Raw genomic sequence first — 18,431 nt, forward strand, 5'->3', positions numbered from 1 at the left:
TATTATAACAGTACCTATACTCTTATATTTGAATTGACTTTAAATGATTTTAGAGCATGGATTTTATGAAAATGTATAAGTAGGTACTTATTTGTTCTATTTTATATTTTTGTTTCAACTTTCAAGTTAGATAAATAGGTTATGATTTATGACTTTATAAGTTATGAGTAATGACACATGATTTTTTAAATATTTTGTCAAAATTTGGTATTAATAATATTAATGTCAAATCAAATTTAAAACTATTTTTAAAACCTAATAAAAGTGTAAAATATTTTATTGAATAGAAAATTCTAACAAATACCTAACAATAGGTAGGTAGGTACTTCGAATCTATCGTTTTTTCTGTTATCTTATATCAATAAACTTATACCTTTTTTTTTAAAGTGGGTAGGTGTTTATAGATTATTATAATTTATACATTACAAACAATAAGTAAATTCGTTGAAAGAATTTTATTATACAGATTACTGGCTGTAAATGAGTAGGTAAATGACTTGAAGAGAGACTTGCAATCGAATCACCTTTTACAATGAATTTGATGTATTATATATCTACTCAGTCTTACAAAGTATCTGTAGTTGTAACCTCACCTTGATTTAGAGGTGGTCTTAGAGCAAATTTTTCGTCACGTATCAATCTTACTATGGAACTTTAGCGATGATACGTACACGGAACACAAATAAATTGGAAGGCTTGAATTATTTGGGTACCTATATTAAATTTTTTTACTGGACCCCAAGGTATGCGTAGATCCATAGGAAATTTCTGTAACTAAGAAGTTTGTTTTGAATATTGCTGTTAGACCTAAGCAATGGCCTAGTAAGTCTACTGTTTAACTTTTATGATTGTCCTTAAGGACAGCATCCCAATATTTTCTATCTAGTCTGAGGCCGAGGTATTTTATTTGAGAGTATGTACCTACCTATAGTGAAGTATGATGGAATTCAGAGTGATCGATGAGCAGTCTTGTGGTCGTAGTGACTAGTGAGAATGTTATTATTTAAGATGATTTTGATTCGTTGATTTTAATATTTTATTACCTATTTATTGAACCAACTATGAGATGAGGATGTTATTTAGATGGGTTTGAATTTTTTGATTGGCACTAATAGGGCATATTATGTGGATGAGGGCAATTAAACTTATTGTAACAACTTGTTATACTAGGCTACAGCACTAATAAGTAAAGTTTCTTTTCCATAGCTAAGCTAGCTATGTATTTAACTAAAGAAAATTTGTTTTGCCTTAAGAGGATACGAATATTTTTATACATTTTAAGCTAATTATAACTCCCTTAAAAATTAAAATATAGTAAATGGCCCATGAGGTCGTCTAAATAATACTCTTACTTTTAAATTGTATAAGAGGTCAATTCACTCTAATTTTTAAACTAACATAATTAAACGTGATCTGCTGAGTGTAAAATGTACCATGTTATACACTTGTGAGACGGAGACAACACATACGGGTATCACGTCGTCTTAAATAAGTAGATATCAACCTACATATTTTTCTGATTGAATAAATTACTCCACGGCAACAACTTTTGTATTTTTTGTGGTTTTCCTAACCTACGACACAAATAAATAAATTTAATAATTAAATAAACAATAAACTTAATTATTTGAGGACTTAAGAAACGTAATAAAATATTTTTCAAGAAAAAAGATAATTCGGGAGGGGTGCTTATTATTAGCTATTAATATTAACATATAGGTACACTACATAGTTACTAAATAGCTTATATGACTATCAACACAAACGTATTAACCATACCAATACCTAGGAGTTCAAGGCAATCATATATGAAATTGGAATTAAACTAGTGTGTTGTAGGTCAAAAATACAATATTTTTCAGCTAGAGTTGAAAAGTTAAAATGAACATTATATTTTTTAGTTGGAGGTTCATCATAACCAATTTGTGTGATAACTATAGATCACCAGGAAACTAATTTTACAAAAAATGCATAATACAGAAAGCAGTCTACTATCAGTGCTATACTGCTATCCACCTAATAACTCATATAATTATCTACACATCTTTCCTTGAGATATACAACTGGAAATTCAACGTTGTACATAACACAAATTATACTTTGAATACTGTTATTGAAATTACATAATATGGGCATTTAATTAATTTTCAGGTATCATAAAAGAAAGTATATGGTTTACTTGAATATGCTAAAACATCAAAATACTTACAAGAATATTATGTCAAGCAACCAATGAAAATAAGTATATTTTAAATAAAATTAAAATTGTATAATCTCACATTTATTTATTTAAAAAAAATCAGAATAAAACATTTGAATAAAATACAACATAAGTTAATCATTTTCATCATAGTCGAAGATTTTACTTATTGATGTTGTTTTAAATTTAAATATTTTGTTAAATTATAAAAAAAAAAAAAAAAAATACAAAAATCATAAAATTCATATTAATATTTGTAATTTTTTGAAGGTTTGTTGGCGAGTCGAGAAGAACGTCTCACTGATGATTTGCCATCCTGCACACCAACAGACATTTCATTTAATGTCTCCTTTTCTGTCTGTGCTTTGATAGTACTTTTTAAGTTAATTTTATTGCGAGTGTGGTTAGTAGTTGAACTAATGAGGTTTTTCTGAGATCTGATAACGTTGCTCTGGTTTACCTTAGATGATTTCAAAGCATGTGGAGTGACAACTCTGTTTTTAATAGTTTTGTGGTTTATCTCATCTAAAATGTGTACATAGTAAAAATATCATTATTGTATAAAACATACTCTAAAATAACTTAAAATATAAAAATTAATGATACTTGAAATTTACCATTGCATGAGTTTTCTGGGGTTACATATCCATCAACAATTTTTTCGGGAGATTCAAATTTTATGTTTTTACTCTTTGTCCGTTTCTCATTTTCTAAATTTTTCAACGCTGGTTTTAATGGAGATACATGTGGTGTACCTAGTACTATTGGAGTCATGCCTGATCTACGAGCCACATATGATAACTCCATGGTCTTCAACAGTATGGGGGTAAAACTGGTATTTTTTTGATTTGAAGAAGTTGGAGTACTAGATGTAACTATTTTTAAATAAATATTTCAATACTTTGAACAGTCAAACATTTATATTTAATGAAATATTTGTTCTATTTAGTATTTGTAGTAAAAAATAAAAGATCCCATTATTAAAATTTAAATAATTTATCGTTATGTATAATTGACAACAGACCCAACAATTTAACATAGTTCCTGTAACTTGAATAGTCAATAAACATAACAATGGAAATCTATTGCTAGATAAAAGATGTTATTTTTAAATGAACATTTTAAATTTTCAAAAAAATAAAAAAAAAAATAAATATTAATATTAAATCAAATCAAAAACTCACGACAAGTATTATTAGACAGTTTCATTTCATTGAACTTTGAGTTATTTGAATCATTTTTTTCATTAGACTTCTCATCATTAGATGTAGCTTTCTTTTCTTTTGACTTTTGGTCTGTTAAATGATATATGAATAAGTATAAAGTATTGTCAATGCATGAAAAAAAGTAAAATATATATTACTGAAAAAAAAACCATACTAAATAATCTAAACCTACTTTTAATAAAATCCGCAAATTTTGATTTTACGACTGGATGCTTATTTACTGTAGGTTGTCTATTGATTACCTTTAAAGCAATCGGTTTTAATGGAGTCCAATTATTTTTTTCCAATATAGCAAGTTGACTAAATTGGCCTTCTAATTTTTCAACCTAAAACATATTTTACAATATTTAGTATAATAAAATCATAACATAATATTTAAGTTGTAATTACTTGTAACAATAGCATATCCCAAAAGCCATCTAAATCATCAGTGGTTATGAGCATTTGCCCAGATTTATTATCATATTCATTTATTAGAGTACGCATTTGCATAAATTTATCAGTTGTCAAAAGTTTTGTTTGTCCACAAGCAACATCTATTTCATCTTTGACAGACTAAAACAATATTCATATATGTATGTCATTTTATATAATGATAACTTTTAAGTTTAGAAAATTTCTACAAATATTTTAAAATAGTATTTATATAATACTATATTTATTAGTTAATAAGTTAATTAGTCAATATATAAACATTGATGAGACAATTATATTGAAACTATAATTTACTTGTGGAATATCATTGCCATTTCCAGAAGATAATTCTGTCCAATATTTTACTTTATTCTGTAGTTCAATAGTTTTTCTGTCCAAGTTTTTCCTATGACATTAATACAAGAAAAATATATAGTTATCATTTAACTAAAAACACTTATTCAAATGTTTTAACAATTCATATAAATACAGAAGGTATTTGTTTAATATGCATACCTGTAATTATCAGCAACAGTGTTATCTTCATATTTATCATAGAGTTCAGATAATTTTGGAGGTTTCCGAGGACTTGGTTTCCACTTTTGGCCACGTGTTGTACAAACAAAAGGACTTAGCACAATTTCAGGAACTTCTGGTTTCATTACATCAATTGTATTATTAAGATTTTCTACATCAATATCTCCTTGTAAATTATTTTCTTTTTCAATCAATGTTGAAGTATCATCTTTTACAATTTTTATTTTATTCAATGTGGTTTTAGTGTTGGATTTTTCCTCAAACTCTTTTAATTCTTTAATTGTACTTAGAATTATTTTTGGTTTTTTAATTGGAATCATTAACGATGTATCAGTAGGTTCAACATTGATTTTGACAAGCTTAAGAGGTTTACATTCATTGGTTTTATTTGTTATCTTAGATATTTTGGATGTCTTCAATGTCTTTGTTTTTGAAATGGCATGATCAACGACCAACTCTTCATCTAGAATAATTAATTATAAAATAGCTTTAATTATTGTTGCACTAGTGATTGTATAACAACTATCTATATTATTATAGTAGACTATCCCATTTTTAATGACCTGTAAACTCTCTGAGACCCACTTCAGTATTACTTTAAGGATTCATTTAAATTCTACAGACTCTGTCATTAAATCATAAAAATAGTTATAATTTAAATAAATTTCAAATTAAATTAGCATTTTAATTATTATTTGATCATAATGATTTAAAAACTTTTGGTGTCTATTATTGTGAAATAATTTAAAACTTAGGAGAGTATATATCCTTCAGGTAAACATGATGTTGACCCAGGAGAGTACCACCGACATACCTAACTATTTTAGCATATAAAATTGTATAATTGAAAATTCAATTGAGTTTTAAGTTTACAAAAAAACATTTAAAAATATAAAACCAATTTCAATAGATATCAGATATGATTATTTTTTAATGAATGTTGTAATTGAATTAAGAGTATTAGTAAGGCTTATGCTAGACTTATTATCAGTCCAGACTAAGAACCTACTTTAATTCTACCAAATTAATTTATCGAGTGGCACCACTAGGCCTATACCTTATATATTTGTAATTATTATTATTGTAAGTAAATCATCAAAATTAACCATTGCACATACATTTTTTATAAATTTAAAATGTATTTTTAAATTTGTTTAAATACTATTTATTTATTTGTCTTGGCTTTACACTCTCATTCTTTTCTTATTTCATTGTTAAAATATTAATCACTTTTTTATTTCTAACATTATAATATAACTTCAAAAGCACAACTTTTTATAAACATCAGTAAATTAAGACAATAGATAGTCAGAGATAAAATATCTGTAATTGAAACCTATATTTCATATAGTATTTATAACAAATATAAATAAATTAATATAACTTACTTTTTTTTAGTTCTATATTTTGTTTTTTCTTTCCAATTGGAATTCTGTTTTCCTTCATTATATTTCGAGATTTACTACAAGAAACACATTTTAAATGCTTAGTTATTACAAATAGGTACATAGTTTTACTTATTATTATTATTATAACAAATATAAATAAATGTGTGTATATATATATATATATATATATATATATATATATATACAGGGTGCCCCTTGAGGATTTACCCATTGCAATATCTCCCGAAATAATAGTGATATCGAAATTCTGATTTTGTAATAAAACTCACAGGGATAAGAACTACAATTATTTCATACTTTGATTGATTTTAATGTTTTGGTAAAAAAGTTAAAAAATATTTTTTTTTATTTAATTATTTCCATAAAAATTAAAGATAGCCATTTTCCAGAATTTACTTTTCTGAAATTATTGACGTTTCAAAATTTCATTTTCATTAATTTCCTGATTTTTAATATTTTTTTTAGTTTTGAGAAAAATTGTGAATTATTAACACCATAATGTTATCAAACATGTGACCCGCCGCGCCTCACACATTCCCATACAGTCGGCTGAATACTTTCTGTGTTCCTAATAGTTATAAATTTATAATCATATTTTATTTCTTCAAAAATAGAAAAAAATATCAAAATTCAGGAAATTAATGGAAATAAAATTTTGAAACGTCAATATTTTCAGAAAAATAAACTACAAAATGGCTATCTTTAATTTTTTTTGAAATAATTAAATTAAAAATTTATTTTAAAAATTTTTCACAAAAATATTAAAATGAAATAATTGTAGTTCTTAACCCTGTGAATCTTAATATAAAACCAGAATTTTGATATCTCCATTATTTTGTAAGATGTCACAATGGGTAAATCCTCGTGGGACTCTCTGTTTACCTATATAATACAGTAAGTACTGAATTATATATTTCAGTTTAAATATTTACAACCTTGTATGAAGTATAAAGTCAAATGTTCAATTTAAGTTTGTAAAACACAGAAAAATGGGTGTGACTATTAATGTTAACAACAGATTAACTCTTAAGAGGATGCCACACCCGCATGTGTTGTCTCCGCCATACAAGTGCGTAGCATAGCAAATTTTACGCTCAGCAGATCACGTTTATTTCCGTTAATTTAAAATTTAGAGTGAATTCACCTATTATAAAAATTAAAGGCAAGATTATTACCGAAGGCATCTCATAGGCTTTTTATTATATTTTAATTTTAAACCGAGTTATGAGTATTTTTAGATATAGAAATAATTTTAAATTTTAAAATACTCGTTATTCGCTTTAAAATTAAAATATAATAAAAAGCCTATGAGATGCCCTCGGTAATAATCTTGCCTTTAATTTTTATAATAGGTCAATTCACTTTAAATTTTAAATTGAAGGAGATAAACGAGATTTGCTGAGCGTAAAATTTGCTATGCTACAAACTTGTACGACGAAGAAAACACATGCGGGTGTGGCGTCATCTTAATACTAATGATAAACAGTACATTTTGTTGTTTACTAGCTTAATTGAAAAATCATAGCTAAATTAATTACAAAACTATTATAACTATAAAAGAGTGCTGGCATAGCAAAAATCATTAAGATTTTTTTGATGAAATAAACATATTTTCCTTTTATTTTAAAGCGTTTATTCAAATATAATAAAAAATACAAATTTGGAATTCCTAACACTGAAAAATATTATTAACAATTAAACATATTGAGTGAATGACTGTCAACAGTCACATGGCAGTCAACGTGTTAAATAATGGAAGGTACCTACAATTTTTTTTTTTATTGAATCATGAGAGTTCTGATGTAAATCTAACTTAAAAGATTTGTTTGAGAAATAAATACAATATTATATTTACTTCATAATTAGAATTCATACATATTTACTGCATACCTGTGTATATTAATAAGTGTAAAAAAGATACCTAAACAGTAGATATAATTGATCAGTTTCAATTTCAAACTCACTTTTTGGTAGCCATGGTAGTTGTCTAATTTGATACTGCGATGTAACAACAACAAATGAGTTACCTACAAAATAAAAGTATAAATAGGTATTAAATACCTACAACGGTATTTAGTTCAAATAGTTGTGCTATTATACATTACGTTTGTGTAGGTAGACTTAAGTGTAAGACTTATGTTCAAAAAAAAGGAATTATTCAAAACACAAAGTTATTGAAAAAAAATTCACAAACAATACCTACATCAGAATAACTATGCAAAAAAACTAAAGACCATAAAATGTAACATACAAAAAACAATCGCATACAGTATTCATATAAATTATAGTAATACTGGCATACGATGATGATAGTAATTAATTTAAAATATTCAAAAAAAAAGAATAGGTAATATAATATACTGCTATAATATATAAGCGTATAAAAGAGAAACTGAAATTGCAAAGTAAATAATAAATATTTAAATATCAAGTAATAAATAACAAAAAATCTCAGAGATTACGAGTCACGAGCCACAAATCATAGACTACATGAGTACATTTCACATTCACTCATTAGTAACTTCAGTATTAGTAGTATTACACCGTGGCCGGCCGAAACAGGGTCGAGGGTGTATCGAAATCGAAAACGACGAAATCTCGGGACCAAACTTAAAACCGTTAAACTCTTGTCAAATCAAATTTCGACCAATCGGCGTCGGACGTACCGCTAGACGGTGCAACCGGCTTGCAGGTGAAAAATAAACGCGTGAATATATGATATGATATTGCCGGCATTCTGAGGACCGATTATAGATATCAATAATCTTCACCTTGAACCCGAGCTTCATAGGCCATGTTATCTAGCAAGCAGCTGCTGCAGCCTGGGCCCTGGAGCAATGCCGTCTATCTATGAATAATATATTGCATTATAATTTATAATTATTATTATGTCATCAAAAATCATAATTCATAAAACGGAGTTGATAAAATTGTATAAAATATATATAAATACAATTTGTGGTATTAGCTGCTATTCGTCTTGCTGTCGGTCATGTTTCTGTAGTTGGCCGCACTGGCATGTTCTTAAACATCTTTCCCGTTTTGTTATCACTTATCTGCGGCGTAAGCAGAAATGCCAGAAATGCAGAATTATAATTTACAAATAGAAATAATGGTACATTTATTTTGTTCGCTCATTAATTCTCTAATCTCTTCTACATGGCAGTACGAGTGAACGACACACGTCTAGTGTTTTGTCAATCGATTTTCATTATACGAACCTACCAAATAAAATTTGGTATTTAAATACTTAAATTTCTTGTCTTTTCGAACATAAACTGACTACTTAACGATGTTTAAGATTCATGTCCACTGGTACTCTGATGTCTGATGCACTACCGACCTGTTGCCGGTTCAGTCTCGGTGTGAAGCCTTACTAATAGAAACAAACCGACGACCATAATACGTCACCGTCACCATCCTTGGTCGAAAATAAGTACGCTTTTTGGACTTTCGGTCGTTATCGTCAACATTCAGTACGTATATAGTTTCCTGTTGCCAATTGTACCCATTCTGTGCCAGCCGATCACGGTCCACCAGACGTCCTCGTTCCGACGATCTCGAGCCACACAACGATGATAAACTATGCATTCACTTTGGAACTTTGGACATAAACCATCCTCCCCAGTCCCCAGTTCCAACTCGACCAATTTACCGTTGTTATGTGCTAGTCAGTATCAATAACTAATTGTTTAATTGTTTTCCAATTTCAACGCTGCGACAATGGCTATTGACAATCTGATTGACTCGGTGTCTTTATATGTGCCCCGTCCTGTCGCATTTCACGGAGCCATCTTCCCGTTTGTTGTCCTCTACATCTCATGGTCATCCGCTTGTTATTTCACCGACAATCTACTCGATTTCTTTTTTGTTGGTATTTTTGCGATTGGTGTCGCCCAAATATTGTGTTCTCTAAGCTGTTATTGGTCAGTATCATTTAGATGTTATTTATCATGCCGACGTGTTACATCCCCTATTGAAGCTACTTTAGTAAAAGTATTACCAACTCCAAATAATGGATTCACCGAATTAGTGATGTTAAATACATTTCAAGACCAAGACCTGAAGACTGTTACATGGTTTAGGTACCAAGAAATCAAATATATATGGAATGATGACAAAAAATATTTTAATGCTTTAGAATTTCCAATTGCCAATACAATAGAACAATATGGAAATTGTAAAGGCTTCAATAGCGATGAACAATTATCTAGAGCTGTACAATTGTATGGTCGAAATCGTCTGAATATACAATTACCTAAGTTTAATGATTTGTTTATCGAAAGGGCAACAGCCCCCTTTTTTGTATTTCAAGTATTTTGTATTACTTTGTGGTGCTTTGATAAGTATTGGTACTATTCTTTATTTACCTTAGCGATGTTGGTACTTTTTGAATGTACCTTAGTCAAGCAACAGTTACGTAATATGGAAGAAATCAGGAATATGGGTAATAAACCAATTCATTTGCACGTGTATCGCAATAAAAAATGGCAGTTTTTGTTAAGTGAGGAACTTACACCCGGTGATATTGTATCTATTACAAGAACTAATAACGACCAAACTGTTCCTTGTGATTTATTACTCTTAAGAGGTTCATGTATTGTTGATGAAAGCTTACTGACTGGTGAATCTATTCCACAGATGAAAGAATCTATTGAAAATATTGCTGATCATACAAGAAATTTAGATTTTGAATCTGATAAGAAATTACATATTTTATTTAGTGGTACAAAAGTAGTTCAACATACTTCTCCTATGAAAGTAACATCAAGCGTACGTGCCCCTCCAGATAATGGCTGTATTGCTTATGTGTTACGAACAGGTTTTAACACATCGCAAGGTAATCTACTTCAAACAATATTGTTTGGTGTCAAGCATGTCACTGCAAATAATATGGAAACATTAGCATTTATTTTATTTTTGTTGATTTTTGCAATTGCTGCAGCTTATTATTTGTGGATTAAAGGTACTGAGGATCCAAATAGGAGTCGTTATAAATTATTCCTTGAATGCACCCTTATTCTCACTTCTGTTATACCTCCAGAACTGCCTGTTGAATTATCATTGGCTGTGAATTCATCAATTTTGTCTTTATCTAAACTTGGAATATATTGTACTGAACCTTTTAGAATTCCATTTGCTGGAAAAGTAGAAATATGCTGTTTTGATAAAACTGGCACTTTAACCAAAGATGCTTTAATTGTTGAAGGTATAGCCGGTGTTGAAAAAGATATGATTCCAATGAACGAAGCCCCTGAACATACTATTCAAGTTTTAGCATCTTGTCACTCATTGGTCCAACTGGAAGATACATTAGTTGGTGATCCTGTTGAAAAAGCCTCTTTGAACGCGATAAATTGGATTTTGACCAAAAATGATTTTATTGTTCCAAAGAAATCAAAAATACCTCCGTTGAAAATATTAAATAGGTTTTATTTTTCTTCGTCATTAAAGAGGATGTCTGTTTTAGCAGCTTATAAGTGTACAAAGACAGCAAATAAAATTATACATATAGCAAGTGTCAAGGGTGCACCAGAAGTGCTGAGGTCAATGTTGTTAAATATTCCTAATAATTATGATAGTACATATCTTGAACTAGCTGGTCGAGGTGCCAGAGTATTAGCACTCGCTAGAAAAGAAATGACTACCATTCCAAATGATTTAAAAAATCTGAAGAGAGAAGACTTGGAATGCGATTTAAATTTTGTTGGATTTGTAGTAGTTTCATGTCCGTTGAAACAAGATTCAGAGAATGTTATTAAGGAACTTTTGAACTCATCCCATATGGTAACTATGATAACTGGAGATAATGCATTGACTGCATGTTATGTTGCTAATGAATTAAATTTCACAAGATCTTCAAGTCGTATCATTTTAACACTTTCAGAAATTAACAAAACATGGTGTTGGATGAGTGATAGTTATAAAATTCAAGTCCCATTAAATGGAAGTATTAAAGAACTAGTTGATTCATATGATTTATGTTTGACAGGAGATGGATTAGCTTTCCTAAATCAAAATCACAAAGATGTACTAAAGAAAATTTTACCACATGTCTGCGTGTTTGCTAGAGTTGCTCCCAAAGAGAAAGAGTTTATTATAGTAACATTAAAAGAATTAGGTTATTCCACTTTGATGTGTGGAGATGGTACTAATGATGTTGGTGCCTTGAAACATGCACATGTTGGTATTGCTATACTTGCTAGAGGTAAAGAAAAGTTAAAATTAAAGAAAGATATGTTTGCCAATAAATCAAAAAAACCAGGAGAAAATGTTGGTGATCAAATGAAAAGATTAATGAAAGAAATGGATGAAGAATCTGTGACTGTAGTAAAGTCAGGGGATGCTAGTATTGCTGCTCCTTTTACAAGTAAATTTTCATCTGTAACTTGTGTATGTCATGTTATTAAACAAGGTCGTTGTACATTAGTTACTACTCTTCAGATGTTTAAAATATTAGCACTGAATGCTCTTATTGCTGCTTATAGTCAGTCTGTACTTTATGTCAAAGGTATAAAATTTAGTGATTCTCAAGCGACACTACAAGGATTGTTATTAGCAGCTTCATTTTTATTTATTTCACGGTCAAAACCTTTAAAAGTTTTGTCAAAGCAAAGACCACTGCCAAATATATTCAACATCTACACAATTTCAACTGTATTATTACAATTTATTATACACTTTTGTAGTTTAGTATTCTTAGTCCAAGAAGCTGGCGTATATGTGGAAAATGATTCTGTGAATACTACTTTGTCAATTTCAAATGACAGTTTATCATCCAATGGTACAAATTTGGATTCTACTGATTTGGATGTAGACGAATTTAAACCTAATGTGGTAAACAGTGCAGTATTTATTATTTCCATGGCATTGCAAATTTGTACCTTTTCAGTCAATTATCGAGGACGGCCGTTCATGGAAAATTTAGTAGAAAATAAGCCATTGCTATACAGTACACTTGGGACAATTATGGTAATATTGTTTTTAAGTATGGGCACTTTACAAGGACTTAATGAGCAATTTGAAATTGTTCAGTTTCCCTATGAATTTCGAGTTATTTTAATTAGTGTACTTACTTTAGATTACTTTGGTTCTTATATAATGGACCGATTATGTTTGTGGCTTTTTGGTGAAGGAAAATTTAAAAAAGTACCTGTTTAAAATTTTTTGTTATTATTAGAATACAATAATTATTAATAAATCATAATTTTGTATTGTTGTGAAATTAGTAAATAAATTAGAATAAAAAATCATAATATGGAATAATAAAGAAGAATATAATTGCTTACAGCAGCTTATTTTTTGTTAAAGTTACTTATATTATATATAACGTAATCTAAAAGAATGTATCATTTTTTTAAAACTTAATATTTATAGAAATAAATTGTATTTGTGTTAATTGCAAAATTGTATAAGACTACGGTATTATATGTTGTTGATTTAAAAATATTTTATTTAATGATAAATTAAATTATTGTAATAATTATTTTACTGTACCTACTTTTAATATTCATTACTTATATTTTGTTACTATTTTCACAATAAAGTTGTTATTCACCCAAGAATAAAGATACACATTTTAATTCTTCCCTCTTGTATGCATAAATAATTTATTAAAATTTTAATCAGAGGTAAATCTTATATTTATTATATATATATATATATATATATATATATATATATATATATATGTGTTTTTTTTTTTTTAATACAAATACATGCATGGTGAAAAAAATATTTAGAAGACAATATAGTTTCTTTTGTCATTTTATTAAGAAAAAAAAAAACATATAGGTAGGTATGTATTATAATTTTTTTTTCTGTCATAAGTAATTTATCTTTTAGTATTAACCTAATAAAATGTAAGTCGTTTGTATTCTAAATATAAAAGATTACTTTTTATTTTATTGGATTTTAATTTCATTGAAACCAATTTGTAGTTAAATACTTAAATTATAATTTTATACCTACATTATAGTGTTATGTCCTCGTTTAATGGTTTTAAAAAAAAGAAATGTATTTACTAAGGATTGTTTTCGTACTCTGTTATTGTTACTCTATGCAGTTTATATTGTTAATTATTTAAGTACAAGTTATTGGTTATCTGTAATATAATCTGATATCATAAAAAGTAATAAAGGCATTATAACTAGGGCTAGAATTTATATACAAAAAAAATTTTAAATATGAATTTAATTTACAAAAATATGCAAAAACAAATTTTTTATTATTATTTATTATAATTCATAATTTATTATTATTACTTATTACAATTAATTCATATAATTACATTAAATATTAGTTAATTTTATTACATGCTGATTATTTTGTTTCATATTTTCAAATGCGGACGACCGGCGATTTTAACGTAGAATAGATTTTTATTTTTATTAACTCCTAATGCGATTTGTCCTGGAGTTAAATTAATTTTAACATCTTCCTCTTCATATTCACCATTTATAATGCTACGAATTTTTAAAAGTGTTTTGAATCCTTTATTCTTCATTAGTATGAAATCCATTTTAGTTTTTTGCCAATTCTGCTATCTCCCGTTAAATTTATAGAGTATATCTTTCACATTTAAAATAACTTTTAAGCCTCCATCAAGAGATAGTTTTCTTTTTTCAAGATTAGTAATATACCTACTATCTAGCTTGGATGAGAAAACAAAAATTACTTTTTAAACAAGCTAAATCATTTTGTAAATGTTTGTCTTCAAACAATTCTTTTGATTTTTTAGTTGATTCTGTTCCGTTGTCTAAATGTGATACCTATTACAGATTTGATTGATTCAAAAATATCTGAATAGTAATCTACTGTATTTTTTAACCATGTACCCCATCTATAGTGATAATCGGTTGTGGCGGTAAAGGTAAATCCGGAAATAGTTCACGTAATTACTAATTTGATAATTCGGCTGAGAGCTATTAAAAATACTTATTTAACCGTCACTAATTCGCTATTAATTTATCAGCAGCAGAATATTCATTTCGCTAATTCTATGCATCCCATGTGCCAAACATGTTTTCAGGTACCAAATTTTAGGTATCCAGACAATAGTTATTTTGTTTTCGTAGTTATTTACTGCTTCTATTATTTTTGATTTAAGACTGTTGATGTTTTCATGGCTACTTAAGCACATTACGGAGCTTAGTGAGTCGGTGAATATGGCATAGTTATTGGGTAGTTGAGACTGTTGAGAGTTTTTTATGTATTCTATAGCTGTGTATATTGCTAACATTTCGGTAGAAAATATGCTGTAATTATTGCTTATTTTTATCTTTTTTTGAAAATTAGGAGCGATAATGGCTATAGCAGAACCATTTTCAGTTTTTGACGCGTCTGCAGTATAAATATGCTTGAAATTGATAAATTCTTCAATTAGTTTCTAAAGTCGTTTATAGGAGGTTAATGATGTACTTTTTTTCTTATTATTGGTTAATGATGTATTCAGAGATATTTTTTGATTTGTCCATGGTGGGGTGTTGGGTATTTCATAATTTGTTATGTATTTTAAATTGATTTGGTGTTCTTTTGAGAGCTTATTTATTCTTCTGTATATCAGTTGTTTTAAATTTATGTTGTTGTTAAATGTATTATTGTATCGGAGGTTGAATATTGTGTGGTAAGTAGATTTATGGTTATACATTGCATTTAGAGCAGCAAATTTGAGTAGTAATTTGTGTCTTCTATATTTTAAAGGTAGTTTACCGGCAATTACGTATAATATACTTTCTATCCGGCTACTTTTGAATGCTCCTATGCTCAATCTTATACCCGCATTGTGTATTATTTCTAATGTTTTAAGTATTGATTTTTTCGCAGTACTGTAAAATATTGAGCCATAATCTATTACTGATCTGATAAGTGAATTGTGTATTAGAAGTAGTGTGTCTGTGTCTGCTCCCCAGTGTATATTTAATAGCATTTTTATTGTACCTATTTAATCTATTTTTCGTGTTTATTTTTACGTTATTTATGTGAGTTTTTCATCAAAAGTTAGCTCTAATACCTTCGATGTTTTAGTGAAATGTATAGGTTGATTATTTAGTGTAACATTCGGTTTAATTTTTAATTAGGTTTTTACTATTAGTAAATATAATGTATTTTGATTTCTCTGGCGAAAAGGAAAAACCCAATGATTGTTCCCAATTATTTAGACTATTCGTGCATTGTTGGATTTGGCTTTCTATGTATTTCAGACTTCTATGTCTGATCCAAATGTAACTGTCGTCAGCATAAAGAGACGTTTTGGTATTTGATGGATCATATCATTAATTGCAACTAGAAATAGTGTCGTGCTGATGGGCGAACCTTACGGTATTCCATTTTCAAGTATAATTTATATTGGTTTGAATGAAGTTCACTGATGGCAACTTTGAATGTTCTATCATTTAAAATATTATTTATCAAGTATATTATATTTCCGAAAAGTCCCCAATTTTGTAGCTGTTTAATAATCCTGTATCTCCATGTTGTATCGAATGCTTTTTTGATATCTAAACTCTAAACTGAGTAATAGTAAATGCTGTTTGCATGCTAATGCTTCGCAGATGTCATGTGATTGCAATCTTGTGTTGACCGGTGTTTCCGAAATCCATTTTGTTCTTCGGCTAAGAGTTTGTTTTTTTCCAGGTACCATATTAATCGTTGATTTATTATATCTTCGAAGATTTTTCTGAGTGTAAATAACAGGGATATTGGACGATAATTTTGAGCTTCGTATTTGTTTGAGTTTGGTTTCTGGATTGGCATGATTATTGCTTGTCTCCATTGCTTTGGGAATATGTGCTGTGTCCATAATTTGTTATAAAGATTTAGGAGGTAATCAATCCCGATAGTAGACAATTTTTTAATCTGTATACGACTGTACATTTTTGTACATTTCACCATTTGTACCCATTACATTTTTAAAACAGCGAACAATTTTTGGTACTGGTTTGTTATAGTCTGCTATCCATAATAATAAATGCTTCTAATAAATAATCTCAAGATGAGTTTTTTCAGTTTTTTGATATAACATTGATTAAAAATGTTTAAGCTTTTTATTTTAGCTCTTATAAGAGTAGAGAACGATCAGATCCCATTAATATCAACTCACTCTCCCTTATTTATAAATTAATTTAATTAATTTACAATTAAATATTAGTTGTTTTAATTAATAAATTACAATTTAAATGTAACAAATTTATAATTTTTATTTTATTTCTTTATTTTAGGGTTATTACTAGGGCTCGGAAGTTGTAGGAATTGCATATTGTTCTGTATGATCTCAATTTATAGCAGACCTATCTAGAAATTTGAAATATACAATTGCGAGTTATAAAATTGAAAATTGAAAATGCATATTTTGCCAATTTTAGCTAAAAAGTGAATATTTAAATTTTATACACATATTATGCATATTTCATATTTTTCTAAAAATAATTGATTTTTTTGATTTTTTCTTTCTTAACCTGTTTATTTCAACTAATATTGAATATAAAACTCAAAATGACCAACGAAGGTATTTATTGTCTTCTCCATAGTCAATTACGGAGTTAATAACAGTGATGTACTGATGTGATACGCATTTAATCTATCACGCTAGTATGCCAAAATACTTATTTGTAGTACTATCTTATTGTCGATAAGTTATCGTAAATATAATGATGCGTTCTTCGTTTATCGTTACTTTTGATTGTACACGATTGATGTTTGACAGTGACAGTTTCGTTTTAGACGTCATATTGTTAGTAGGTGAAGTGCGTATATTTTTGGAATTCAGAATAATATTTTTGCATATTTAACATTTTTAATGCATATTTTGCCATTTTTTCGTGCATATTTTACCTTTTTTAGCTCCTACAACTTCCGAGCCCTAGTTATTACAATACAATACAATACAATACATATAGTACATAAATTATTAGAAAACTATTTTTTTTTTTGCATTTTGGATAATTAATACTAGAATAAAAAACAAAAAAGCGGGAAAATATAATAGAAACCACTTTGCTGTACAATATCTAGTCGCATATGTATCTCGCCGTCATAGAATAAGTCAGTATAAATGTATAATGGATATTATGTTAAAATTTAAGTTAATGATAAATTATTAAAAATGTAAAACAACTCTAAGCGCATGGAGATTATTTGTCAGCACTCAGTATATTCCTAACTATTATTGATATTTGCTACTTTGCTAGGAAATAAAAAAAAGTGAAGTGACTGATACTGATCTCAAGTAGACATAATAACGAATTCAGATCAGTTTTCTGAAATATTAGTATGTTTTGGATAAGATAAACTGTCTGCCACCTATCCCCTAGGGTATAATACTATGATAGTATAATATTATTATAAATTTAAATAATTAACTTCTATGTCAATTCCAAACTACATAACGCTGTATGGTGTGAATAGGTTCGTAGTGTAGGTAAATGTATAGATAGGCAATACTTTAAAATGATTAAGTAATCTTCTATCAATTGATTTTTTCAACTACAAATCGTGAGTACAGTGATATATATTACATTATAAATGCAACGAACAGAAAAAAAAACAACACGGTAAAATCAATATACATTCACCTCTCCACTCAGAATATAAAATACCAATATAAATAACAGCAATGATTATTCACTGTATGTATTACGTGAGCTT

The 18,431-nt window shown here is 28.1% G+C and overlaps 3 protein-coding genes across 8 annotated transcripts in view; 2 read left to right on the top strand and 1 right to left on the bottom strand.

The window, feature by feature from the left end:
* LOC107173062 (FGGY carbohydrate kinase domain-containing protein) overlaps nt 1-2,347 on the top strand; it is a 30,965-nt gene extending 28,618 nt beyond the window's left edge. For all 5 annotated transcript variants that reach the window (XM_089221772.1, XM_089221771.1, XM_089221770.1 and 2 more), the window contains exon 11: nt 2,152-2,347. In XM_089221772.1, coding sequence (XP_089077898.1) covers nt 2,152-2,236 — 85 coding nt within the window. In that variant the 3' untranslated portion in view covers nt 2,237-2,347. The remainder of the gene's footprint in view (nt 1-2,151) is intronic.
* Nucleotides 2,260-8,354, bottom strand: LOC107172703 (uncharacterized). Of its 2 annotated transcripts, none has more exons than XM_089221774.1 (10): nt 7,892-8,354; nt 7,751-7,813; nt 5,766-5,839; nt 4,357-4,840; nt 4,156-4,246; nt 3,817-3,981; nt 3,599-3,752; nt 3,385-3,495; nt 2,818-3,075; nt 2,260-2,725 (listed from the first exon to the last, which is right to left on the bottom strand). In XM_089221774.1, the coding sequence occupies exons 2-10, from the start codon at nt 7,762-7,764 to the stop codon at nt 2,448-2,450; spliced, it is 1,629 nt and encodes a 542-aa protein (XP_089077900.1). In that variant the 5' UTR covers nt 7,765-7,813; nt 7,892-8,354; the 3' UTR covers nt 2,260-2,447. The 2 variants fall into 2 exon arrangements, with proteins under 2 accessions (XP_089077900.1, XP_089077901.1); XM_089221775.1 differs by having other exon boundaries at nt 7,887-8,354.
* A 506-nt stretch (nt 8,355-8,860) lies between these two features.
* On the top strand, nt 8,861-13,355 carry LOC107173636 (endoplasmic reticulum transmembrane helix translocase). Its single transcript, XM_015524245.2, has one exon. The coding sequence runs from the start codon at nt 9,510-9,512 to the stop codon at nt 12,945-12,947; it is 3,438 nt and encodes a 1,145-aa protein (XP_015379731.2). The 5' UTR covers nt 8,861-9,509; the 3' UTR covers nt 12,948-13,355.
* Nucleotides 13,356-18,431: the final 5,076 nt, after the last annotated feature.

This window comes from Diuraphis noxia, unplaced genomic scaffold (assembly GCF_037042655.1).
Source record: "Diuraphis noxia isolate RWA-SAM2 unplaced genomic scaffold, SU_Dnox_SAM2 contig0003, whole genome shotgun sequence".
In the NCBI taxonomy this organism is placed as follows: domain Eukaryota; kingdom Metazoa; phylum Arthropoda; class Insecta; order Hemiptera; family Aphididae; genus Diuraphis; species Diuraphis noxia.

Bases quoted from the DNA above. Each gene is read 5' to 3' on its own strand.
- LOC107172703 (XM_089221774.1), bottom strand. The intron at 4,247-4,356 runs GTATGCATATTA...TTAATGTCATAG, and splicing joins ACTGTTGCTGATAATTACAG to GAAAAACTTGGACAGAAAAA. The intron at 3,982-4,155 runs GTAAATTATAGT...ATATTGTTTTAG, and splicing joins ATGGCAATGATATTCCACAA to TCTGTCAAAGATGAAATAGA.
- LOC107173636 (XM_015524245.2), top strand. From the start codon at position 9,510: ATGGCTATTGACAATCTGATTGACTCGGTGTCTTTATATGTGCCCCGT.